Below are 26334 nucleotides of genomic sequence, written 5' to 3'. Positions count from 1 at the left end.
TTGATTCCTGTCAGAGAACTGTTGACTTCTGCAGTAAATCAAAATGACAGATACTGTTAGTTTCCTTCTCCGTCTATCCCCCAGTCTCAGCTAACTCAAGATGGTTTTTCCTGCTATGCAGTGAAATGAGTATTTTCCTGGTAACTATATTTCAGAGCTGGAAAGGTTTTCATAAATGGAAAAAATGCAGTGCATAATCCAGGAAACTATTGAAATGTACAGTATCAGAAACATATGGCTGGAGCAAATACCTATGCAGTGAGGGGCTGGGAATGAAAAAGAGAGCAAGCTTATTAAAATTCTTCTCCTTAAGGGTTTTTGCTTGAAAATGAAAATAATTTAATTGAACATTAAGAAAGATTTCATAGTCAAGGAAAAACATGCTGCAGATTATGGGGAGAGGGAAAAAGAGATACGGAATAGTCTCCATGTTATCATGGAAGCTGGAACAGATGATTTTTTCTTTGTTCTTTAACGATCTACATCTTAAATAGCAAAATGGTTCCATAAGCAGAACCCTCAGTAGGCAGACTTCGAAGCTGAATTTCTTTCTCAGTTGCTAAGGTTTTTTTAATTAAAAAGAACAACCACTCCACCACCCCCCAACAAAAAAAAAAAAAAAAAAAAAAAGCCAACCAGAGACTAAGTTAATTTTTACGCGATCTTTGAAAAGCAAGACATACTCACACACACACCAGAAACCAGGATTCAACAGATTACCACAAAGAAAAACAACAATAAGAATTCTTATTTCAACGTATCTTTATCAAGTCCCTCTTTCAGTTTCCTTAAGAATGTGGGATAGGGGATAGACTCCCAGCCAGATCACTCTACTCGAGAACCAATATTCCTGTTTTTGTTGACACATCTATGAATTCAGGATTCAGTGGAAAGTGATACTAATCTTGTTTTGAACAATTTGTGCCAGGAGGCAGATTTTTAGAAATATCAAAAATCAGCTGGTTTACAGTAACAGAGAAACTGCTGTTTTGATTAGAATTCAATAAATATTTCTTCAAAAACAACTTCTGCCTCCCCTAAAGCTGCAAGACTGACTCCATGATCTGCCTCTCCCAAGGCAAAGGTATTTTGTGGTCTTACTGCTGTGCTGTCATGTCTTAACATGCCCATGTGGGTGTAAGGATGTTTTTAGAGCAGCTTGCAGAGGTTGCAGGGTCTACTTGGAGCCCAAAGAGGCAGGGCTATTACAGACATGGCAAACATTTTAGACATCTGATTTTGAAATCCTTGATGTCTAGTATGGATGAAGATCAAGGGAAAATGTCAATGTCCAGCTATATAGCACCTAAATAAATCCCAAACTTGCCAATGGAAAATGCTTCTCTTGCATTTTCACAGCAGTTAAATGATTAATATTTATGATTATGATAATATTCAAAGCTGTTAGTTGAACCGAAGGAGAAACAATGAGTTAAATTAACAAATATCTCATGGAAGTAACCTATTATGTACAGTTGCTATCAAGCCACCAGGACAAAGTTACCTTTCTTGATGGATCCACACATATCTACAGCAAGAATCATCAAATTCCATTCATTTCCAGCATCCGAAGATCATTTATGTTTTTAAGAACATGAAAAGCTTTTCAAAGCTTTTTTCTGTGCTCCAGAAACACAAGTGGTCAAGCATTTGAAATGTTACTCCCAGCTAGTATGTGTGTGACATGCTTTCAAAGGGCATCTCCTGGCAGCCCTTGCAGACACAGGCAGAGCCTTTCTGAGCTAGTTCAGACTGAGACCAACATTGTGTCCTCACATTTCTGGGGTCAGCAGAAACTGGACAGCCCAGAAATCCTGTGCTGTGCTTCTGCTTTGCAGGAGGGAGAGGCACTCCTTGCTTCTAAAATTCTGGCCAGACTGGGAGCAAAGACAGCTGCCTCTGCAGAGAGCCACATCCAGCCCTCATCATCTTGAGTATCGGAAGGTAATGCCAAGCTTTAGTGAGGTGAGGGAGAATCAGGTGTGAAGGAATTTAGCAGAAAAGGGAAACAGGGATATCGATGTATGCTACATTTGCCTGAAAAAAAACTTACAGAAATTGTCCCTTATCTGCTAAAATGCAATTCCCCTGAGACAGCTACAAATGCAACTCTCCTCCTCAGGAAAAAAAAATAAAAATTACACATCACTTTTATTCTTTTGTAACATTTAAGGAAACTAAGCTGGCTGTGCATCAGGAGTAGCTTCCATAGAGCACCCGCACTTAAAACAGAGAAGAGTCTGAGAGGAAAAGTGTGGGGCAAAAACTAAAAGGTAAAAATTTTATTAATTAAAGAAGTAGAGGAATCTAATTTTTCTCCATTCAACAGTGTTTAAACCCAAACAAACAATCAAATGAGTCCCAAGATTACTGACAGGCAAGATTTTCCACTGGAGAAAGTGAAAAGCAATGACACTTTCGTGATTTACACAAGTTGAATCTGGTCACAAGGTACAGAAGTCATGAATGTTTTGGTAAGCCTAGGTGACTGCCAAAAAAAACAAAAATAGGATCAGGAGATGATTATTCAGCCATAAGGAAGGGCTGGCTGACTCATCATGGAGCTGTTTCACCCCACGAGTGGCCTGGAGGACACCAACCTCTCATCCCATGGTTATGCAACAGCAAAGCAGCAGATAAATCAAGAATATCACGACCTTGTGTACTTAAATTGGTAGAAACAGCAGAAGTGCACTCACAGTTATTAAAATGCTCAGCTAGATACCATTTGATATAAGTATCTGCAGAATAGCACATTTTCTTACCTCTGCTCTGTGTTAAACAATGCAAAGATGTGTTTGCTGGACATGAAACTCTTTTCAACATCTCGCACTTTCAAGTTGTCCAAAGGCAGCATGTATTTCTTCTCTTTTTCCTAGGGGAAAAAAAAGATTAAAACAACACTGTGTGAGAAGAAGCCTGATGTCAGCAAGATCTGTTGAGTTGGTAATGACCCTGGTACATTTGTTATCATAAGGAAATACCCAAATTTAAATGTCTGCTTATCTTTCATAGACCTACCTGCAAGAGAAATAAAACCTCAGTTTCAGTTCTGTTTTTCACTGACCTTTTAAAAACATTTCCTAATAAAAAAAATTCACCTCAAACACATAAACATCTACATTTGTTATTTTTCATTCCTCTGAATTCTAAAAAGGCAAGGGTCAGACTTCACTAAAATAAAAGTGTCTGATCAAAAAAGAACTCTTCTATGTGTGCACAGCAAGTGAAATAACTGGTGGCATAAATTAATCTCTACTTTGTTGCTATTATTAATTATTTAAGCATGGCATTCAGTAAACCCACACATAAACTTTCATTCTGCCAGTGAAAAAATACAAAACCCATACAAATCAATCAAAATAATACCATGTACAAACAAAATCAGACTCTAATCTAACCAGTTTATTTCTCCAAATAGGAATGAGTTATTCACTCTTGCTGTGGTGAAGTCCTTTGCAATTTCACCACAACCCTCATTTACAGCACAATCACTGCAATTTCACCTTTTTCCAAGTTTCTTCCTTCACTTCCAATTAAGAACTAGCAATACTCCCAAGGTAATTTATTATGTCAGAACAAAAAGAACCCTGAGATTATTAGCTATTTTCAATTGTGTTAAACTTCTTTAAGTGCTTGCCCTGATGGATAAACTGAAGCTAACCTCTCCAGTTTGCTTTGCAAACACACCTGATGTTAAATAGAAGGATCCAAAGACAAGAGGCCATCCTCAAAGCTCTCATTCTGGGCTTGCACATCATGACAGCACTGCTCACAGGTTATTAACACAGCACAGTTTAACAGCTTCTAAAAGCCATTAAGGTACTGTTAAGGCTGGTGCCACTATGGCAGCAATGGAGTGCAGAGAGCCTTTATGCCCTGGAATTCTCCCAGAGCATATAAATGGGTTTTCATGACTTTGACTACCCCTACAGAACTTCAATAAATCACCAAAGTTGGAGAGCTTAAATTCATTTAGAGTCCCTTATCAGGCAGCATGAAGCAAGGCTGACTGGTCTCTGCCCAGCCAGCACCAGTACCAGCTCTGAAGTCCAGCACCACTGCACTTCCTGAAGTATTCTGGGCTGGGACATCACTCCTGGGGGTTGGCTCAGGAAGAAATATGCATGGGACAACAGTTTATTGTATGCCAGAAAACAGGATAAATGGACAAATCAAACTAGGACTCAGTCTTTGTGAGTGTTTCCCAGAATACACCAAGCAACTCTCAGTGCACAGAACTGGAAGATGTCCTGGCTGGGCTGAACGTGTGCTCTGTGAGGGCAGATGCAATTCATCTTGGCTGAGCTTCAGCAGATTGCAAAACTAAGCTGGATGAGAAAGGCCCTAAGAGTGAAAACTATAAAAATACCACGACATGGCCAACAAAGGTTCACTTTCCTAGACAGCCTCCTAGCAGGCCTCAGGAGAGGAAAAAGCAGATTTCAAAAGCCCTTCTGGAAAAGCACAGTTTCTCTTGTTGTTGAATACAAAGGTTATCAAATTCTGTATATTACATAAAAAGTATCTGATGGCTGTTGAAGCTGCCTCTATCTTAACCACCCTAGAAATGATTCCTTACAAAAGAAGATACAGTGGTATATTCTTCACTCCCTCATCTAACATCTGCTCCCATGAAGGAGTCTAGTTCTGTGCCACTCTGTAGCTGTTTATCACAGCTCAGAGCTATATTCTGCTTCCAGAATCCGTACGGTCTGAAGCCTTGGGGATCTCCCAGGAGGGACTGTATACTACCATCCACTCTGTGAGAATTATCACTGAGCCATGTAAATTCATAATTTATCAATTAAAAAATAATGGTAAATAACATTAAAGATTTTGTAAACATTTATGTGTGGAAATTAGAAGTACCTATCCTCTAATATCATGGTAATTTATTATGGAACACTCAAGCCAAACAACTATACAAATACTGATTTGTATTCATATGACCTCTTTTGCTATTATAAATTTATGTCCTCACTAGTATATTACATAAAAGGATAACAGTGTATTAGCTCTGCTGCCATGACAAAGGGACACACTTGAAAAATATTCTAGCATGTATTAAACCTTGTATCAAGAGCAAATATTTTCTTTTTCAGCTGAAAGGGGGACTGCAAGGCAATATATTTTGTATTCTATTTCAAAAACTTAAGGCAGGTTATATATATTAAAAAATCTTTTGGGAAGAAATGTTTCCTTTGGGCAGATATATTCCAACATAGCTAAGAAAAAAACTACAAGGTAAGTTTAAGTTTTTTAAACTTATGTTTCAGTATTACAGAATAGACTTATCATGATTTACTATTCAATTACTGAAAATTTAAGATGTTTCTGATGAGGTGTTTCTTCTGACAGACGTTATTTACTGACAAATCAAGCAACCACAGAGGAATAAAAATAGAAACTGATGAAAAAACCATACCAAGAATCTGATTGTCTAAACAAAAATTCCACAAGAGGGAAAGTTATATAAATGTTTGATGCCAAACTGTGAGAAAGTGTTTCTTCTGCGCCACCAGGAAAAAGGAAATGCCTACTGAAGGCTAAGAAGTGGTTGGTATTTATTTACATGGCCTCCTACCCACATGCTGAGACAGGGCAGTTTCCAAGAAAGGGAAATCACAGGGTGCCTGTGCTTGAGGCAAACAGAGTCACACAGGAGAGATCAGAGCTAAATACTGCTTGATTCCAGGAGAAAAGTATTATTGTGACATTAAAGTGTGTCACCAAAACTCACTGCAAATTTTTTTCCCTCCAAAGTGGGAGAAAATATACAGAAATGGAGAACGAGCTAATTGAACTGCAGATGAGCCAAACATTTCAGCCTAAGGTCAATTAATATTATGTTATGGTAGGGCAAAAAAAGCTGCAGCCAGGACTGTTTGTGCATGTTTCCCATCCTGAGAAGCTGACAGCATAAGAAACAGGGAATGCATGAAGCCTGGGAGGAATGGGGCTAGGCACACTTTGACGAGTGACTACATGCACATAACTGTGGGTCCAGTTTGTCCCCCTCAGCATTTGTTCTTTTTTATTTATAGATTTTTATTTTTATAAAGGGGCAGAGAACTTCAGCGTGACATGAGGGGAAAAACCAGCACATGCTGATCACACGTAGAGACTTCGCCTCTCTTTTTCCAGAGCAGAGTAGAAGAAGGAAAAAGTGGGAGGTAGAATGGCCCATTCCTGGGCCTGTGACATGAAAAAAATTCCCCATGCTCCACCTTAGAAAAACAAACGAACCTGCTGGCCTGGGGAGGCCTTCCCAGCCTGGAGACGATGTTTCACCACTCGTGGGCATAAGTAGCACTCACATCCTTAATGGACCAGCTCTGTTCTCCGACAGGCAAGGGAGCTGCCAGGAACTGACAGCATGATGTAAATATGCCATATTACAACTGCCCCTTCCTTCTGCACTGTTTAAATGGACTAAAAATAAATACTGCTCAAGTCCAAAATGGCACAAGGGATACAAAAAATACAACAGCAGCTCCCCTTCCCCCCAGCAGGGTCTCAGCCAGCACTTCCAGGCTAATGAACTCCACTGCATTTTCAGCCAGGGGCAGGAACCACTTCAGAAAGCGTTCTGTGCTTTTGGAACTTTCAGGCTCAGTCAAAACAGCAAAAGAAACCTTGGACACGTCGCCAGCAAACTGGATGATAAAAGGAACAGAACTCCCTTGCTTCAAAGACAGAGATGGTTAAGTGACTTCAGCTTCTTCCAGCTATCAAAGGTGGCTCTTCTGTCACTTCAGGCTGGCTAAGGCATAGCAGCAGCACAGGCTCTTTTCCACAAGAGAACAGAATTCCAGTTTATGCAGCACAGTTCAAGCACACAGTGCTCAGGTTCTGAAATGCAGGATGGAGTCAAGCATTGGCCCAATTGCACTTTCAGCTACCTCAAGAGAATTGAGCTGGTTTGCCCACCACTTCCCAATGCCTTATAGAACACCAGCTTTGAAATGGAGGGTCATGACACCAACCAAAACCTGCCTATGTGGAGACCTCAAGCTCAAAGAAATCAAGCTCCCAGGTGGAAGCACAGGCCAAACTGGAAAAGTTGGACAAAGGCTGGTTTACAGCAGGAATCATTCTCTGCATCAGCTGAGAGCACAAATCTCTGGAGTATTTACTTTGCACTGAGAGCAAATGTAGATATCCACAAAATGCCTCTGCCATTAGTATGAGGCATTAACAAGTATTACGCATTGATTAGACAAAATAGTAAACTGCTTTAACATCATAAACTGAGGACGAACAGCTTTGAAATAAAGCTGGGAACAGCAGATAAAAAACTTACCATTTCTGCCTCTGGACTAGATTTCCAGACCGACCCTGTACTGCTCTCTGGATTTGTTTCTGCATTCATACTCAGGAATAATAGTTACCTGACTCACAGGCATCATGCTCAACCTTCTTTCTGCCAGAGCCAGTGATGGCAGGGCATCATTAAATATCCTTCAATCAGGGCTCTAAAAGGTGTAGGTGGAACACTCAAGCAAACAACTACTTGACAAAGCAGTTAAGCAGCAGAGGCAGAAAACAGTCCCAAAACAAAGATATTGTACAGTACTGTACTATTTTATATGGCCAGAGCAGTTTACACATTCTACAGAGACACGAGAAGCAGTGGCTTGTGAACCTGCTGAGCCAGAGTGATCCTTATTAAAGAAGAGAAATAACTGAAGTGTAAGGAACTGCTGGTGGTCTGTGCCTGTGTACTCCCAAAAAGGAAAGGCTCAGCCTTGTTTACACCTCAGAACTCTGGCTGCCAGTGCCAACAGCCTACACTGTGGCATCTGATGAAAGTGAAAACTATTAAGATGCCTCATAGAAACCTTTATAGTATTCAAATCAATATCCAAGAGTTTACCATATTCTGACTTTAAATACACCCAAGAGAATTTTCCTGTGTTTCTTTTTCAGTTTATATTTCTCTCTCAGTTGACAAAGCCACACAACATCTTCACAATGGTCTCTGCTTCACCACACTTGGCTTTAAAGCATACTTTGAAAAATGAAGCATGAGATTCTCAGATGCTACTGCAACATTCTGAAGAAAAATGAAGCAAGTTATTTTATTACAGAATACTTAGCAGTGTGGGATTCGGGCCTGAGCATGCTCCTGGGCACAGATGTAGAAAACAATTCTAACACATCTATAAAATGAAGAAGGAGCTGCTTTACCAGAAAAACAATGCGTACCTAAATATTTTAACATTTTTATGAAAAGCACTGCAAAAGAATACTTAATAAGTTGCAGATGAGAACATGTTTCTTCCATCTATGCACTTCTCCCCTCCAGTATTCTAGAGTCAACTCCAAATTGAAAATCCCATGACAAAAATGTGACAAGGGCCCAGGCTGATCAGCTGGGCTGTTAAATGACCAGAGCACAAATATCAGTTCTTATATTCCTTCTTACAAGGCTTTATCTATATTCACCATGGTCAAAATATTGAGTTTCTTATAAAAATCAAAGCTGAAAATGTCAAACCTGAAACTGTAGCTGAAAGAAAGATCTCATGATAGAACCAAGCTATTTCAGATTTCAGTTATTATCTTTCTATATTTTACATTTGTACTACTTTTTTTCAGGCAGTTATGCATACTTCTGGCAATTGCAATTTTTTCTCAATCTTTTGGCATTTTTTTCCACAACGCATTATTAAAATAATTTAAGAGCCTTGTTATATCTCTGGTGTTCCTTTAGAATTCAGTTATGGGACTAAATGATGCTAATGGTAAATCAGTCCTTAGACTGGCCTAATCGTTCATTTTACAGAGTGTCACTCATTTCTACAGTGGTTTTTTCTCTCGTAAGAACCAGCATTGTATTTGTTTCTGCACTTTTCTTTTGCCCAAATTTTTTCAGGAATAGAAACACAAGAGTTTGCAACTCTACATTTGAAATACTTCAATGAGAAATGGTCACTGGTTCTTCCTTGAAAGCAGTTTTCTATCCTGCCACATTTCAAGACTTCCCAGAAGGACATGAGGATAGGGTGTCTCTACATCTTTATTTTGCAGGACAGGTTTTCAGGGAGCTGAAGCTGCAGTTTGAATTCCAACAGCACATCCCAGAGGAGAACATCACAACCCCCCTGCTCAGAGTCAGGCAGCCCCAGATTCCTCCTTCTCCTTGCCTGGAAGAGAGGATGGGCACAGAATCCTTTGGGAGAGCTGTGCTGAGCAGCCAAGCTGACAAACCTGCTGTGACTGGCTAATTCTATGGGGCTGCTGCCTGCACATCTTTCCCCCATTTCCCTCAGTAATGAGGTGGGCTGTCTAGGCATCCCATTGCAGAGTCTGAATGTCTGTCTTAAATAAAAAATAATATTAAAAAAGGAAATCTAGTAATTCCACTGGTACTCCCCTCTGCCTTTACATAATCAGTGCATCAAATGCAAGGGGAATAGTTTCTGGAGTATATAACAAATTCAATGTTAAGTTTGCCCCTCTCCAAAAGAGGTGTTTATTATCACAAGTGAAGGGCTGGTCTTTCACTGCTCTGTGCTGTCAGTAAAAGGATCAATCTGAGAAAGGGCCTGATGAAGAGGAAATCTCTGTTTAGCTCCTATTAGTTAGGATCTTGAAAGGTCATTTTGAATTTGGGAAATCTTGTCTGGGAAAGAAGCCAGCAATTCCTCTGAACTGATGTTGGCATTTAAAACTGAGAGAAAGCCCCGACTGATGAGCCAGTGACACTCTGGAAAAATTCTGCTGGATGTGCCAAGTGACTGCTCCAAAGGTAGAGGGGGATAAATGGATCCTCTGACCTTTTTATCCCTTGTTGTGAAGTCTGCTTAGGACAGCTTGTTTTTCTCTGCTGGTGCTCAAGTTTTTGTTTTTCACTCCTCACCTCTGCAGACCATCCAACAACCACAGTGGTTTGTGGGAGCAGTAGTGCAGGATGAAGGAGCAGGGTCTGTTAGATCAGGCTTCTCAGTTGGCAATCTGCATTAAAAAATTTCATTATCACACACACGTGTGTGTATAGAAAAACACTGTGTTTTTTTATATATATGTGTATACATACTTTTTTTTTTTATTTACAGAAAAAACATAATGCTTGAACACTCTTCTCTTTGAATTGAAGTGTAGCTCAGATTTCAGTCTTGGAAAGGTGATGGTCTGGGTGTATGAACCTCTCTAGTTCTAATGATCTCTTGCATTAGGAATACTAAGATAATATGGAAAAAAAAAACAGGAAGTTGCACTGTATTTTCAGCTTCCCCAATGCCCTTAACTTGAAGATAAAAAGAGAATCTTTCATTTATAAGCCTCCTGAAATTCCATGGTAGGCAACTGAAGTAGATGCACCTTTGATTAGGTACCTTTCTGTCTGCTGGAAAAGCGTTTCCTAAAACTCCTTTGTCTTTTTATCTATTTCAGCTTCTATAAAGTGAACCCTAGAAAAGCTCAAACTCAGGAAGCCACCAGAGACCTTGCCCTGGGTACCAACTGAATTATCTCCAGAGACCCCACAGCCTTTGTATATGCAGAAAAAAGATCTTTCCTGCAAGATGTAAAATGATAAATCTGCAATTACATAATTCTGTAAAAAACATTAAGCAGGGTTTTCCTGAGGCAAGGCATCTGTCTCTGCAGGACTCCTAAACATGCAACATAATGCACACACACAAATTAGCTCATGGCACTTATGCTGCTCTACTTGCTTGTTATCATTAAAAGCTTTCAGACAGCAATCAGTTTCACTGGTGTGGAGATTACTGCAAAATGCATTAAGAAGTTCACGCCTGTGGCAATGGTCATTGAAAATATTTTGGAAAGCATCCCAGAAGTATAAGACTTTTTCCAGGCATCCGAGAGAAACTCTGCTGCTGTGACAGGGCTTCTGGTGTCAAGGCTTCTCCCCCAGCACCCCTCCTCTTTAGTTTTTGGGTTTTTTTTAATAGCAGCAGTTTTTGAAAGGTACATTTCTGCTTTTTCTTCTTTCTTCTCTCTTTTTTTTTTTTTTTTTTTTTAATGGAGCCAAGATACTTGGGTCATGGAAAACATTAACTTCTGAGACAACTGTCTGAAGCTATCTCCTTCCTTGCTCCACATCATATGTATAAATATACTCTGGCTTATCAATTTCATCAAAGAAAAACTGTTGAATTGTAACACGACTGACAAAAATCACCCGATTACCCTATCTCAACAACATATTTGTTTTGTCTTTTTTTTCTTTTGCAAAATAAGTAACCCTGGGATGTTCCTATAACTAACAAAGAAAACTGAGTACACCATAACCACAAAGCACAATTTCTACTTCATATCAAAAATATTACTTTCAAATGCTAAGTCACAAAATGCCATCAAATCTTCAAGGAAAGGTTTGAGATGTGTCTCAGAATTTGACAAAAGATATTCTAAAATAATTGGAATGATGTGCAGCAAAACCTGTAGCTCTCTGTCCTTGGAAACCAATATTAGATTGAAATCTCCTTAGAAATATTCATCAGGAATGTTCCCATGAAGCTGTTCCAGAGTGAAGCACTCCTGAAGCTCAAAGCCAAAGCTGCTCCTCAAATTGACCTTAAGTTTTCTGTGTTCTCAAACCCTTCTCAGCCAGAAGCCACCTCTCAATGTCCATCACCTGTCCCAGTAAGTACTGGAATGTGAGTGGGGATTGACTCAACTCAACAAAAGAACCTGACAAACAGGGGCACAGGAATGTGGAAAAAAAGGTTAGTAGAACATCCAAGAAATTTTTCAAATTATCCAGTGTCAAGGTTCTCTGGTTCAACTTGAGGCCATTTCCTCTTGTCTTGCTGGTTGTCTGGAGAAGAGACTGACCCCACCTGCCTACAGCCTCCTTTCACACAGTTACAGAGAGCAATAAGGTAATCTCTGAACCTCCTTTTCTGCAGGCTGAGCCACCCCAGATCCCTCAGCCTCTCCTTATACGATTTGTGCTCCTTCACCATCTTTGTTGCCCTTCTCTGCACTGGCTCCATCAATGTTACTGCCATCAAAAAAAAAGTGACTGCAAGGTGCCAGGCAGTGCTGGTCTCCTCCTCACCCCGACCACCTGGAGTGTGTGCAGAGGGGAGTGTGTGCAGGAGAGCTGCCAAATACGATGGCTGTCAGTCTGCAGATGCTGCAGATTAACTGCAAATGTTCAAATGTTACTCCTTCCTGGTAACTGCATGTTAGTTTGTCACAGGCAGAAGTGTGTTCTATGAAGGACACTGGACACATTGCAAATCATTTTGATTGTGCTGATCAGCTGTTCCTTGCAGCATAATACAGGAAGCAGAGGGCCTGTTGCAGCATCACCCCAAGGGAAAGTAAGCACACCTTAAAGACACACACCTGAAACAGGAACAAACTTCACTGCCCTGGCCATGTGCTCCCTTCAAACAGCCTGGCAGGTGCTGAATTCAGGCAGATGGCTCAGCAGGAGGTAGCACACTTTGGGGAAGCACACAGCAACACCTCTAGAAGGATAGAGACATCTTTACACTGAAATAACCACAGACTGTTCAAGTGCTGTCACTGCCTTTCATGGGGTGGTGGACCATGGGTTATTTATTGACAGATCACCTTTGTCAGCTTCATCCAAGCCCACCCTTGTGCCCTTGCTGAATCACAGTGAAGGATAACACCCCTAACACCAAAGCCTTAAAGCCTGGCCATCCTTGGCAGGCACAGAGCAGGCTGTGCCATGTCCAGGACAGATCATTCAAAGCCATCTTTGCAGACAGCTTGAGCAGAAAAAGGCAAACAAATACTCTGCAAGCACAAACTCACAGTAATGCCTTAAATTTTAGCTTTTGTATTTTTCAGATTAGTAGTGCTTTAGTGTATAACTCTAAAATTCCATAGCCTGTCAGCTACTGTTGTCCCATTTTATTCAGACAAAAAATAATTCTCTCTAGGCTTGAAACTCAAGGACACCTTACTGTCTGAGGCCCCAAAATATGTAAGCAACAGCAAAGTGGGAGGGAAAATTTTGAGTAAAAGACTTCATTACCTGAAGATGCAATTGGTGGATTAACCCCTGATATGTAAATGAACCAAACTTATAATTGTCTGAAAAACTCGTGACCATCATCCATTCTGGGTGTAGCCTCCGTGAGGCTCCTGCACTCCCCAAGGTGTGCCTACTGAAAATCTTTCAATAAATACCTACTTTATTTTCTAACTCGGTCTAGCCAGCCTCTCCAAGGCATCAACAGCATATCCTCAGCCATAGGGGATCAGTTTGTCAGAGGCAACAGGCAGAGGTTTGTGCTGAGACAGATCATGTACTGTCACAGCCAAGAGCTGGGAACAAAGCTGGACTGAGCACTGCGAGGGGCACGGGGGAAGTGGGGTGCTGAAGTCAGGAGACAACATCTGTGATGCTTCTGGCTGCCAAATTCGCTCTTAGCAAAGCAGCAACAAGCTCTCAGCCAGCCAGAGCCTCCATCATCATCGCTGTGAGCAACAAGCACGACTGGGCAAGGAGAGTGTTTCTCAAGAGTATCAGCACCTGGGAGGAGGCATTTCCCTTGCTTTTGTATGGGGGATGAAGTCTTCAGTAACTGCCGGATTTAAGAATCTGCTTTGGCTATCCCAAAATAAAAACTTTACTAATAATTCAAAAGTATTTTTAATTGTTTTTCTACTTTTCTCCATATCTCTTCCAGTCCAGACTAACGCCAAACCTTGTCTTTTCTTGCAGTGACATTTAAAAATATGTCATTTCTCCTCTGTATTAAATAACATCATCTTTAAAGAATTCCAGTTCTCCTATGTCTGGATTCCAGCAATCAACTACTACTCTGATTCATACCTAACACCCTCTTTTATTCCATGCTGTTTGCTTAGGGAGGGAAATACAGATTGAATACACCATTGTGTAGACTGAAAGTTGTGTTAAGATGACAAACACCTGCATTTACTTAATCATCTTTGTTAAGATATTGTCAGTTGGCTTCCCCAAGAGCACAATTAGAAAAGAGCTCTTTGCTAAGGAAAAAACCTCTAACCAATGATCACAATAGCTGTAAGAACTGTCTTCATCATGCTCTAAAACTTTGTAACATGCAGCTTGGTTAGCTATTGTTAGTGAAGTTATATTATGAAAATAAGATTTTAAAAACAATAACCAAAGTGTAACGTTTTGCTTCAGCAGCACTGGCTACACATGCATATGCTCAGCTGTTTCAAAGAATCCACGAAAGGTACAATGGCTTTGGAAGTCTCCAGGAGCTTGAGAACTCCACACAAACAATGGTAATGCAAGAGGTAATGACATTATTGCAAACAAAGAAGACAACTAAAAAGGTGCATTGAAATGGAGATGCTGAAACACGCCAGCAAAATGGTGAATTTTTACAGCATGCAGACAAGGAAGATGAACACCACTGCGTCTCTGGAAGAAAGAGAAATATTTACTGTGCAGCACTTCCTCAACAGTGTAAGTCCTTATCAATGCTGACTCAAAATATTGGAGAATATTATTCCCGGCCCTAAACTTGCAGGACACTATAACAATTGTAAAGAATCACTGCAGCGTACGTACACCAATTCTACACAGCACTGACATACGGCGCTGAATTCCCAGACAGTCAGTCAAAGTTCTGGGCAGGAAACCAAATTCCATGGGTTTTTTTTTTTCTTTAAACACTATGTCAAAACACCCCTATTACTCGTTACTTGTGCTTTGAAAGATATACTCCATTACTCCTTAATGTCGTTAGCTTTTACAGATACTGCAACCAACGAGGAGCTGCTGCTGGAAAAATCCATTACAACTGCTTTCTAACACTGACATTTTGAGAGTGTGCCCATGGGAAAGCAGCATGGTCACAACAAAAATCCAAGTGAAAACAATATAGCTAACTTAAAAATATTCATTCAAAATCAAATTTCAGTAAGGAATCTAGAATAGTGAAACTGTCTAACTCCCAAGTCTGTAATTTTTCACATGGAAAGTTGGTTCTACAATGAATTCTGAAAACTGAACTTGTACAGCTAAGCCTTACTCATGTAAACCATCTTATTAGCTTTCAATGAGCTCATTTCACACACAGTAATTCTGTTATCAGAAATCATCCTTTAGCATGTCTAAAGCAATAAAAAACATTTTAGACAAACATTTTGTTTTCAGGACACTCAAAGATACAAAGCAGGGAGGACAGCTTATTGCAAAGTTGTCCATGCAACAAAATTTTTAAAACACAATATAAAACAAATAAAACAATTCAGCTAGTTCCCCTCTGGCCTTCAAAAGCATTGAAATACTGACATAAAAAGTTCATTTAAAAGTGTTCTATGTCTGCCCAAGTGCTATTTTAGCATCGTATTCAGCAATTTGATTTTCTCTGATCCATTCTCTGCCTTTACATTACTCAAACTAAATGCATATTTTAATTATTGCCTCAATCAATTCCTTTTGCTGAAATAACGTTCTGTGCTCCTTTAAGGATATTCCCAAGCTTACAGAAATTAGACTGTCTAGCAGTTTAGATTTGTTTTAAATGTCTAATAATACATTATACTGAAATAGGTTGAAATAAAAGGGTTTTATACTAATATATTACTGTAATATAATTAGTAGTAATTCCCAGGGAAAAAGTACATGACAATAGACAAGACTAAATGCATGTATATTTTAAATAAATGCATTACAGAACTAATTGCCATTACTCAAAAAAGAAAAAAAAAATCCTCCCCATGCCAAGTTATAAGCCTGGAAAATTTACATTTAAAATAAATTCCCATTCCTTAATGAAAACAGAAGGCCTCAAAACACATTTCAATCTGCCCTGAAGTCAGACTTTGGAAATGAGGGTGGGGAGAACATAACTCAGAAGGGGAAAAACACAGTTTAGTCTAAGAAGACAAACCTATGGTTGAAAATCAAATTCGTTTGGCAGCTGCACAGAGCCTTTACAGGTAAATCCTGAGTCCTCTTGTCTTTCTTGCACTCACTTCCTTTTTCCATTCACCTCCTACATCTCCGGCAAAAGACGTTTGGTGCAAGAAGTGCTTTTCACTTTGCAGAAATGCAAAGACAAGTCTGGCCAGTGTTTTCTTGAAGGTGCTTTTTGCCAAGAAGGGCACTGTTTGTAAAGCAGCTGGAACCATACACTGCACTCTTACAAAACTGATACTACCTCCTCCTAAAAGGGAAGGGAAGATGGGAAACTCTGGTATCAGGGACCTCTGATATCTTCTGCAGGCATAAACAAAATCCCAGGTCCTTTCAGAACACTAGGACACAAGGTCACCTTGAAGAGAAGCACATTATGGAATATTTTTCTTCTACTCACTGAAAAGGAGGAAAATTTTATATACCATAACAGATGCATGCCCCTCAATCTAAAATAATTATACTCTAATTACCATTGGATACTAAGTTCTCTCAGCTTAAAAATCACTGCCAAAAATTCTTCATTATTTCATGATTTGGATCATTTAGTGCAGAAGTTGACTGATGTCAGGTGCCGAGTTCCATAGGAAAACATTTCTAATTGATTTGAATTAGGCTGCAAATTCTCAGCTTACTCTGCAGTTTGAGAAAGTCCTCACTGACCTCACACAAACATCCACACAGACAGAGCACTGCTTCAGAAGGAAAAAATCCTACCATAGAATGGTCTGGATTGGAAGGGAGTGAAAGATCATCTTATTCCCACCCCCTTCTATGGACAGGGACACCTTCCATTATCCCAGGCTGCTCCAAACCCCATCCAACCTGGCCTTGGACACTTCCAGCGATGGAGCATCCACAACTTCTCTGGGCACCCACCACCCCCTGGGAAGAATTTCTTTTTGATACTTTACCTAAACCCACTCTCTATCAATTTAAAGCCATCACTCCTTGTCCTATCTCTCCAAGCCCTTGTCAAAAGTATCACTCCAGCTCTCTTGGAGTTCCTCTGACTAACACTTTAGCTGCTCTAAGGTCCCCCTGGAACCTTCTCTTCTCCAGCTGAAGAACCCTAACTCACTCAGCCTGTCCTCATGGAAAAGTTCACCAGCCTTCTGAGCATCTCAATGGCCTCCTCTGGACTTGTTAAAAAAGAACTGTTAATTACAGAATCACGACACTCCTTTCTCTGCTGTTCATGTCCTAAAGGGGAGGTGGGGCTAGAAAGGAGCAGAATCTAGCAAGGAGCTAAAAAAAGCAGTTCAGAGTACCTCAAAGATGAAAATGAGAAGGCAAAACCACCTGTTGATAGCTATAACACATGGTGACCTGAAGAAGTAGCTGTAGAGGTGGGAATAAGGTTAGGAAAAGGTTATGGAAGAAACTGCTGCACAGTTATCTAAAATATCTGCAGACTGACTTAGTAATGGCACACAAACAGGAAAAGCTAAAAATTTTTAATATAGAACCAAAATTTCTACTTAATTGATCTAACACAGATCTAGTGGAATAATTCATCTGGAAAACTGACATATCTTTATATTCTTGTTTAGAGAGATGGACAGAAAATCATTGGAGAAGCATCATCTTTCATATCAAAAGCACATGGATTAGTGTGGGGTTGGCACAACAGAGAACGCTCCCAAAGGCAATAAAACAACAAAAGACACGTGGCTCACCATCACCAGGGACTTTCAGTGATCACAATACAGATTCATGGTAGAGAACTCAATGAGGTATTTTAACTAAAAAAACACAGCAAGGAAAAAGCTGACCTACTGCTTGGTAGAGGGGGAAACCCACTAATAGGCAATGTTGAGATGTTGATAAAGCTCCAGTGTTCAATCCTTCTTTTACATTACTCTTCACTAAAAACCCTATAAATCAGTAAAAATTATTATGGCTAGATATTAGGAAAAGAAAATAAGGCTGAAGAAAGCAAAGCACCAGTATAAACTGCAAAGTTCAGTTAAAAACCCTCCCCATTCCTTCAGGTCTCTCAAGTGCTCAGTTTTAAATCAACAGCCTGCAGTAATAAGAGAACTCTACAACTGATGTGTGTAAACCTCTTATCTAAATTACAGAGAGAAAAAAGCAGCAAACCTGACTTAAAATGCCCAAGAGCTCCTTGGAACTATGCCGTGCTCTTACTCTTCTATTTACATGGCAAGCAGCATCTCTGCTGTTCAAGACAAGACACAGACTTCACCAAAAGGAAAGCCTGAGAGTCCCAAATGCTTTTGTATTTCAAGCACATTCTCTTTTCCCCTGTGCTCCATCCTGGTGCAGACAATTTTCCATGCTCTACGCCTGGATCCACCAGCTCTTTCTCTCCAGAACTCTTCTAAGTCCCAGCTCCCATCCCATGCTCCTCAGAAGGTGCTCAGGGTGGTGCGTTAGACACAGCTTGGTAGAGGTGCTTGAGACAGGGACAGAAGACATGGGCTCTAACAGTGGAACTAAATAAACTCAATTTATCAGGAATGATGCAACTTCTTGTTTGTGTGGAGCTGAAAGGTCCCAGCACCCTGTGCTCACCCAGCATGAGACACCCCCAGTCTGCGGAATAAACTGGGAGTTCAAACCAAACCCAGGAAGGAGGCACGAGTCCAGCTCAGCAGGAGACTCAATCCATAGAGACACCTTCACCTTCCATTGAGGAGCTCCACACCTGGCTCTGCTCCAAAAGCAAAGCGCTCAAGGCTCTGGGAAATAAAGCACCACGCCTTAATTTATCCCCTCTTGGCTGGGTACCAGCCTAACCCAGGAGCAGCTATTCATCTTTTCCATTTGGTAGAGTAGGATCTTGGTCCATCACCTCAGTGGAAAATAATTTACAGAAAAGCATCAATTCACATCGCACATGAAGGCCATAGGAACTTGTGCACTGTATACAGCAAAGAAGATCATAAGCGAAATAATGGAGAACTTATTCCTTGTTTCACCTAACTTGTGCAAATAAAGTGTTGCTTATCCCCAGATTTAGCTTTCTATACAAACTATCCCTAAACTGTTGATTAATTTTTTTTTTGTAAGCAGGGAGAAACACAACAATAAATGTCTGAAGTCCTTGTCCACATTTTGACCTCAGATGCCTAAAGGCACTTGTTCTGCTCCCACAGTGTGGAATGCCCTCCCACAAAGCACCCGTGTGGACTCTTCAGAGGCTATTTTCCCAAAGCATAATAAAAAGTTCTTCCTAGACTTTCTGCTGTTAGCAGCACAGCTTATTGACCACCTCTGTGGATGCCTACACTTTCCATAATATTTCACACAGATGGAATTTCCTAAGTGTAGTCACCCATTACAAAAATCTAACTGAAAATTTACAGTTATCAACAGTAAGACAAAGAAGGAAGCAAAGTTCTCTTTATGTAGGGATGTATCTGTCTTCGCAGTGAAAAAAGAAAATATTATTTTCATGAGGTTTGCTGCAAATTTATTACAGCAATTAAACCGTCCAGTGAATGTCTGTATCAACTTATTTCCAGATCCAAAACCAGATGCAAAAACCACCTTTCATTTAATTTGATTATTCTAACTTGTGTAGAGTATGTAAAAGCAGATATTTTGGCAACTGGTTGCTAAGGAGCTTTCCTAACTCTTTAAAGCTGTTTTTGCAATGCTTTTTCTACAGTATTTACCAGAAAAAGCTAGTGATTAGAAAACAGTTCAAATCCTTGCTCTTCCTGCAGCAGAAATCATTCCATCTCTCCTGCACAGAGAAGGGTTTTAGCAAGAGAGCTCCCCAGGAATCCACTTTGCTGCTGGCCATGGCTTCAGTGTATTTGTCCTGCAGCTGCACAGCAAAGGGTTAGCAAAGCATCCACACTACAACGCCCATTGCCTACTCCACCCATCAGGGCTTCTAGCATTTCCAAAAATGTGCAGGGTTTTTAACCCACTGCTAGCCACTGGCATTTAAATGCTCAGGAAATATTTGGTCTCTGACTTAATGCATGTTGTAATGGGGCTATGCACTCTCTATAAAGAATAATTATTAAATGGAAGTCTTAAAGGGAAGATGCAAATTTTTTTGTCAGTTTGCAATCAGAGAGACATTTATTTGATGTTTTAATCTAAAACAAAAAATCCCAATACTGTATTCAGTAGTGTAAGATTCTACCTGTTCCTCTAAGCACCCACCTACCATTCTGTAGCCTTAACATTAACTTTCTGTGTTTGTGAATATTGTTTTCTCCAATATAAACAGAAGATGAAATCTAACGAGTCACTGACTTTTGCATTTCCTCTGTGAAAGCTGATAAACAGAAGTTTCTTTAAACAAAGCACATACTTAAGCTATGACCTGTACTTATGTTAAGCATCATTGAGACTGAGAATTCAGTGTGACTCAAGGAATCCTTTTCTCTGGAAGTTCCCAGCTGCATTAGAAAAGGAAGAAGGAACCCATGCAAGGAAAATAAAGTTCCATAAAGCCAGGGAGGGAGGCAAATGCTGCCCAGCTGCCTGCTGTAAGGGTTGCAGCACTCTATTAGATTTAACTCCTCTTGAGCATCTGGCATTTGCTGCTTTGACAAACACACTGATCTGGTTCAGGACAGGAATTGCTACTTTTCAAAATACTGTCATATATACAATGTTAAAACTGGCAATTTTTCTTTCCTTAGCTTTTTCATTATGGTAAAGTTTGGTTTACATCTAAGAGATAAGAAAATTGCAGACTGAAGTCTGATTTTATGTTGACAGTATCTCTTTACAGTGAGTTTAACAACAAGATAAACAGTCAAATCAGAATCCAAATCATAGCTTTTAACTCTTCATCTTATGTTTTGGTTACAAGGCTAGTCTTTCTTGCAAAATGTTTAAACGACTACCCTGAGTTTGCTTCTCGCTTGTTAGCCAGGCAATAAAATGGCACTGCAAAAAGTGGGAAATGAAAAGAAAAAAAAATTTGGATAAACAGCATATTAGATATGCTTAGAAATATGCATTATCACATGGGGTGTCTCTTGTAACAGATGATGGATCACATAAAAGCTACTCACACCAATGAAAGTTACAGTTCATTTTCATGACCTTTATCAATAGCCTGAGATTGACTAGAAGTTAGATAAAAACAAATAACAGAAGAGATACTGTACTCAGACCTGTAACCAGTCTCATCTGCAGTGATTAATCCCACATTAATTAAACTAGAACATTCCTTATTTTCAGACTGGAGTCACTGGAGCCATCTTTTACACTGATGCTTTCTACCATCCTCATACCATCTCCAGTCTCCCCCACTTTTTAAGTGACTCCATGAATGGGAAAAATAACAAATTTCACTTTAACAGAACACAAGGATACATCAACTCATACTCAAATGATTTCTTTCTATGTCTTTCAGTGTGTTGATCTTGCTGAGGCCCCACACTCTAGCAGTCAGTAGAACAGATGTTCCAGTGTATGCCAGCACTGCCTGAAAGACTTGTTTACCCCCATGGTCACCTTTCCTAGCTAGAAAAGAAGGGCCTTGGTCACTTATTCAAGATTCCCAGAAGTCAGGTACCCAAATCAAAGTTCCTGCAGACACAGCTGCAGCAGACTCCATGCCCAGGGCACAGAGTGCTTTAACCCCATGTGTGCTCTGAGGTCAGTGTTGGACCAATGTTACCAGAGTTACACACTGGGTATCCATGACCTGCCTGACCTTTCTCAGCTGTACCTATGGGAGCTTCAGTGAGGACATTCAGAGGGCTTTTGCTATTCCTGCTGCAAATGGCATCACATTTCAGAGACATGAGGCTTCAAGACTATTCTCATTCCTCCCCAGCCTGACATACTACCTGTTTTTCTGATCCCCTTCATCCTAGTTTTTGCTCCAGCACATATGTTGTACTCTGACTGCCAAGACAATAATTTGGTTTCCTCAGCTAATAGAAAATACCTTTCAAAAATTAAACCATTATTTAAAACCACTTGAATATTTAATAGGCCAGCTCACTCATCCAAGCTACTAACATAAGCAATTAACAAAATGTTTCAGCCAAAAACGTTATTATGTTTCTTACATGTGGTTAATGAAGAGAGATAGCTCAGCAGAACTCCAGTCATATTCTGATTACTGGTAAAAATATACATTCAAATGCGTGGGCCTATGATGCAATGGGAGCAGAAAAAGGTGGGCAGGTTGGAGAAATGCAAATCTGTCAACCTACTGCTAAACTCAGGACTGGTAACAGGACTGTTACCATCACCTGCACTGTGGGAACATCTAGGGAATATTCCAGACTGGCACTGTAAAAACACTTGTAACATTTCCTGCCCCGAGGGCTGACAAGCCTTGTCACCATCAGTAAAAGTCTGGAGGCCATCTGGCAGTGTCTCGGTAGCAGACACTCTCCTCTGATGGTGGAGCTAGACCGTATTTCAAAGGCTGCAAAAGCATGTCATGTTAGGAAAACAAGGATTATTTACAAACTGATAACTGCTTGGTAAGATTTGCCTCCACACAACCTCACTCAAAATAAGCCTGAAGTGTAAAGCTGTGCAACTGCACAACAAACTGCATGGGCTAGTAACAAAGGAGTGCTCAGACTAGATAGTTTAGTAGGATTTAAAGTCTGTTGAAAGGACAGATTCCTCCCCTCATCACTATTACTTCAGATTCTTCTCCCTTATCTTCAAAATCCACAAATATCAAAGATCCTTTGCTAGATGACCAACACTGGCAGACAGAATCCAGCCTCACCTGCGCTAAGGACAGAGAACTCAATGCAGGAATTGAGTTTGACCAGCTAGATTGCTCTTTGTCACCAGGGTATCATTCTACACATGGCAACTCTGAATGGAATGAAGAACTGGAAGTAGGACAGATCTGCTTCCAAAGGGCTACACACAGGTTTAGTGACCCCAGAATTTTAATCAGGTTATCAGCACAGGTGACTGAAATACAGCTGAGAACAGGAGATGCTTTGGAATATCCTCTGATCCTGAAAAACTCAGCAGCAGCAACTCCAACAGTACTTAGGTACACTATGAGTAACTTCTGCAATATATTCTATAGCTCCATCAGCTCCCAGGCACAAGAAACCATTTCTCAGGTCTGTCCAGCACACTTCAAACCAGCTGTCATAGACTGAGAGATCACAAGGAGCAGAAATGTGACCACACCCGCTGAGAGAGAGCTCTGTCACAGAGTTCCACAGCTCAGCACTAGAGGCACCATATCCCACGAGCAAGAGCACACAATGGAGCTTGGAAAAGCATGCAATAATCACTGTGGTATGCATGAACCCCTGAGAGGATCCAACAGTCCTGGACAATCTGGGCTGGCTCCAAGCTGTTTGCAATAATTATTAACTAGAGCTTTGGGCAGCGTCCTGTAGGTTTGTTTTTTGAACATTGCAACTGAAGTCAGTTCTTTAATTTACATGGGACTCGCTACTCTAACCAGGTGGTTGTGATTTGCAGGGTTTTCACAACACTTGCTTCTCTTGCTGCCTTTTTTCCCCCAGCTTAAGGTTCATACCGTGGGTTTTTTTTTCAAGGGGTCTTTTGCTTTGTTTTCAGATTTAAGTTTAAAAGCATGAAATAACATACCCCCTGGTTTTTGACTGGTTTCTAATTAATGCCATTAAATATCACCACCCAAAAAAGACACAAGATGATCTGAATCCCTGTCAAAATTGACCAAGAAGTGCAATAATTTTGAAGATAGGTGAAAAATTTATATGACCGATCTCTTCACCAAGACATATTTTGTAAGTAAATCAATTCAGAAAAGAGCCTTAAAGATCTGTTGGAGGCCACTGTTTTCATAAAACTATAGATTTGAAGTTCTCTGGTTAAATCCATAATGCAGAGGGAGGGGCATGCAGTAGATATCCCTTGTGAATAGTGAGGTGGGAAGTGATTTTATATTTTATTAAACAGCTGTGGGAAGCACAAAGGACTGGAAAAAAATAAACTGGAAAGAAAGCGCAGTACCTGTGTGTCATCATAAAAGACATCACCATTTGAATGTCCATATTTGCAATGCAACCATAAAACCAGGCCAATTTCATATTTGGGGGCTTTCTCTGCTAAGTTTTAATAGATTCTTCTAAATATCTCCTGCTTTCATTACTCAACATGGTAAAAAAAGCTTTGAATAGAAGGTATAAAAAGGAGGGAAAAATTACTTTAGGCAAAACATTAACTCCATTATGAGCATAAGCATAATTTTAAAAATGTTATATAGAGACAGCTTAACTTCAGCATTTAAAGAAAAAAAAATGAACACAAATTGGGGATTCCCCCCTCCCTTTTCTTCACTGAACAAGATTCAGCAGTTGAGCTTTCTGGGCTCCAGAAAGGCTACAATGAATAAACTCAGCCAACCACAAGGTTGAAAATGTAGCAGACGTACCATAAAAATTTAGTAATGCTTTTAAACTACTTCTCACCTCACTGGTTTGATGGTGGTGTGGTACTGTTATACAATATGTGCTGTTGCCAAGGCAACTCCATCTCACCTCGACAGCTGCTGCAGCTTCAGCGAAGCAACACGACGAGCTGCGGCAACTCTGAAATTTACTTTTTTCTAAAGAGTCTTTCCAACTATAAAGCATTTTCAGATGAACTTCTGGAGCTCTTTATCCACGGTCTATGACTATTTTTCAAAAACATCTACCACAGTATTCTAGTGGAAATACTGTGACACTAAGTTCACAAGCATATTTGCATATTCTATTAAATCAGATTTGTGCCAGGCACTTTTATACCTGGTGTAGAAACAGTATCGTGTCTCTGTGCTCGTTCAGTGTAAGTGCAAGAATTTTCCATGCCTGGCAACACTACTGTCCCTGCCTGGACAGTTTAGCATGTTGTTTTCCATTAGAGGAGGGAAAAAAGTCAAAGTTCTTGGAGCCCAGAAAGCCTAAGTTCTCAACCCATCCCTTCAACAGGAGCCAAACTGTAATAGTGCTTCAACCCCATTTTAAGCAGAGCTAAAATAAAGGGTGAAGTCCAAAACAAGATTCTGTGAAAAGAAATCAGCACAGAGTTCTTCTGTGATAAAGGCTTGAGTGGAGGGAGGTGGCTACAGTCTCGTGGTCCAAACCCCAAAGATTTTTTTTTTATTTTCATGTCCTTGGCTTCAGGGACAGTGCTGTGTGAGCAAGGACTAGAAAAAGAATCAGAACATTACGAGCCTTCCCCGCAGTAAGTATCGATTGCAGCTTTTAAGAAGATTCAGTGCTATTTCTTTATTTTTTCTCAACCTACTTGGGTACAGAACCAAAGTAAACATAAGACAGTAGAGCAAGCTGGTGAGGGTGTTTTGTGAAACTCAGCCAAAGTTTCTGCTACTTTAATTTGGGGAGTAAAAATCAGCGTTACAAAATGTCTAGGAAAAGTTAGTGCTGAGAAAGCACACAAGCACCTAAAAGTGGGCAACGTGATTTATTGAAGAGGAAGAATAGGGAAAGGGCATCAAAATAATGATGGAAATGCTAGATTTATCTATTCCATTTAAATCAACAAAGCAGTAAAGCAAAAGTTGATTTTTCTCCGGTCTAGGCTTTTTTCCTTCCTTTCCCTTCCCCTTTTCTTGCCTTCCCGTGCCTGTTGTAAGAACAAACAGCGGTGGCAGAGGAACGAGGCTGGCCCTGCTTGTGCTGCCTGAGTCTTACATTTAACCAGTTCTGGTAACAGCACGTTTACCACCTCCCTTTCCACTCCAATCTGTAGATGCAACACAAGGAAGGGCCACTTCTTTTTTTTCCCTTTCTTTTTAGTAAATTCTTTGTAATATATAAAAACTTTCAAGTGTCTCTCTGCCTCTGAACCAACCTCCACCACAAAAATCTCCTGAAACGGAACTTAAAAATGCCTGGTAGTGCTCATAAAATTTCCAATGCATAACACACACACACACATGCAATCCTTGTGATTCTCCTCTACTGTCCTGTGGCTTAAATCGGCGAGGCAAAAGCTCCAGCTGTAACACTGAAACTGCAAAGAATCTGCTAAATTCAGTGATACTTAAAGAGTTGGAAAAAAACAAAACAAAACCAAAAAACCAATGAGGAAAGAATGCACCTAATTACTACTAATCCTGCCTATTAGATTTCATTCAGACACCACAACTTCTTTCAAATAACCCCAGTTTATTTTTGAAAAAAATTCCTTTCTTCAGGCAGGATACGGGGGAGGAGTCAATCAGTGATGTTTTACACATGCACATCTGGATACAGTCCAATTATTCCCCTTATACATTCCTCCAGTTGTTTTCATTTTGCTTCATGCTCTGGCATTCATAAATTTGTGAGATTAATTGTGTGTGAGCGTCTGCAGTCTTGGATCTGGGCACGGGTTTAGCTGCAACACAGCTAGAAGTCAACATTAAAGAGAGCTCCAGTTCAGAAAAAACAATTTACATTTATACATCTCTGGTACAGTAAGGATTGAAGCAGCCATCACATCCTTACCACATGCATCAAATTGGTAAGATTAATTCAATATCA

General features: G+C 40.1%; 1 protein-coding gene and 1 long non-coding RNA gene across 11 annotated transcripts in view; one reads left to right on the top strand and one right to left on the bottom strand.

Moving 5' to 3' along the window:
- Window positions 1–26334, bottom strand: part of DNM3 (dynamin 3) — a 175353-nt gene that overhangs the window by 64377 nt on the left and 84642 nt on the right. For all 10 annotated transcript variants that reach the window (XM_085586847.1, XM_021545816.3, XM_021545817.3 and 7 more), the window contains one exon: window positions 2766–2875. In XM_085586847.1, the coding sequence (XP_085442973.1) occupies window positions 2766–2875 (110 nt within the window). The remainder of the gene's footprint in view (window positions 1–2765; window positions 2876–26334) is intronic.
- The window catches only part of LOC146766807 (uncharacterized), a 35654-nt gene continuing 14010 nt past the window's right edge, over window positions 4691–26334 (top strand). Inside the window, exon 1 of the long non-coding RNA XR_014957135.1 lies at window positions 4691–26314. This is a non-coding gene — a long non-coding RNA (uncharacterized LOC146766807). The remainder of the gene's footprint in view (window positions 26315–26334) is intronic.

This window comes from Lonchura striata, chromosome 8 (genome assembly GCF_050655825.1).
Source record: "Lonchura striata isolate lonStrDom1 chromosome 8, ASM5065582v1, whole genome shotgun sequence".
Lineage (NCBI taxonomy): Eukaryota > Metazoa > Chordata > Aves > Passeriformes > Estrildidae > Lonchura > Lonchura striata.
This window is presented reverse-complemented; position numbering and strand designations above follow the sequence as displayed.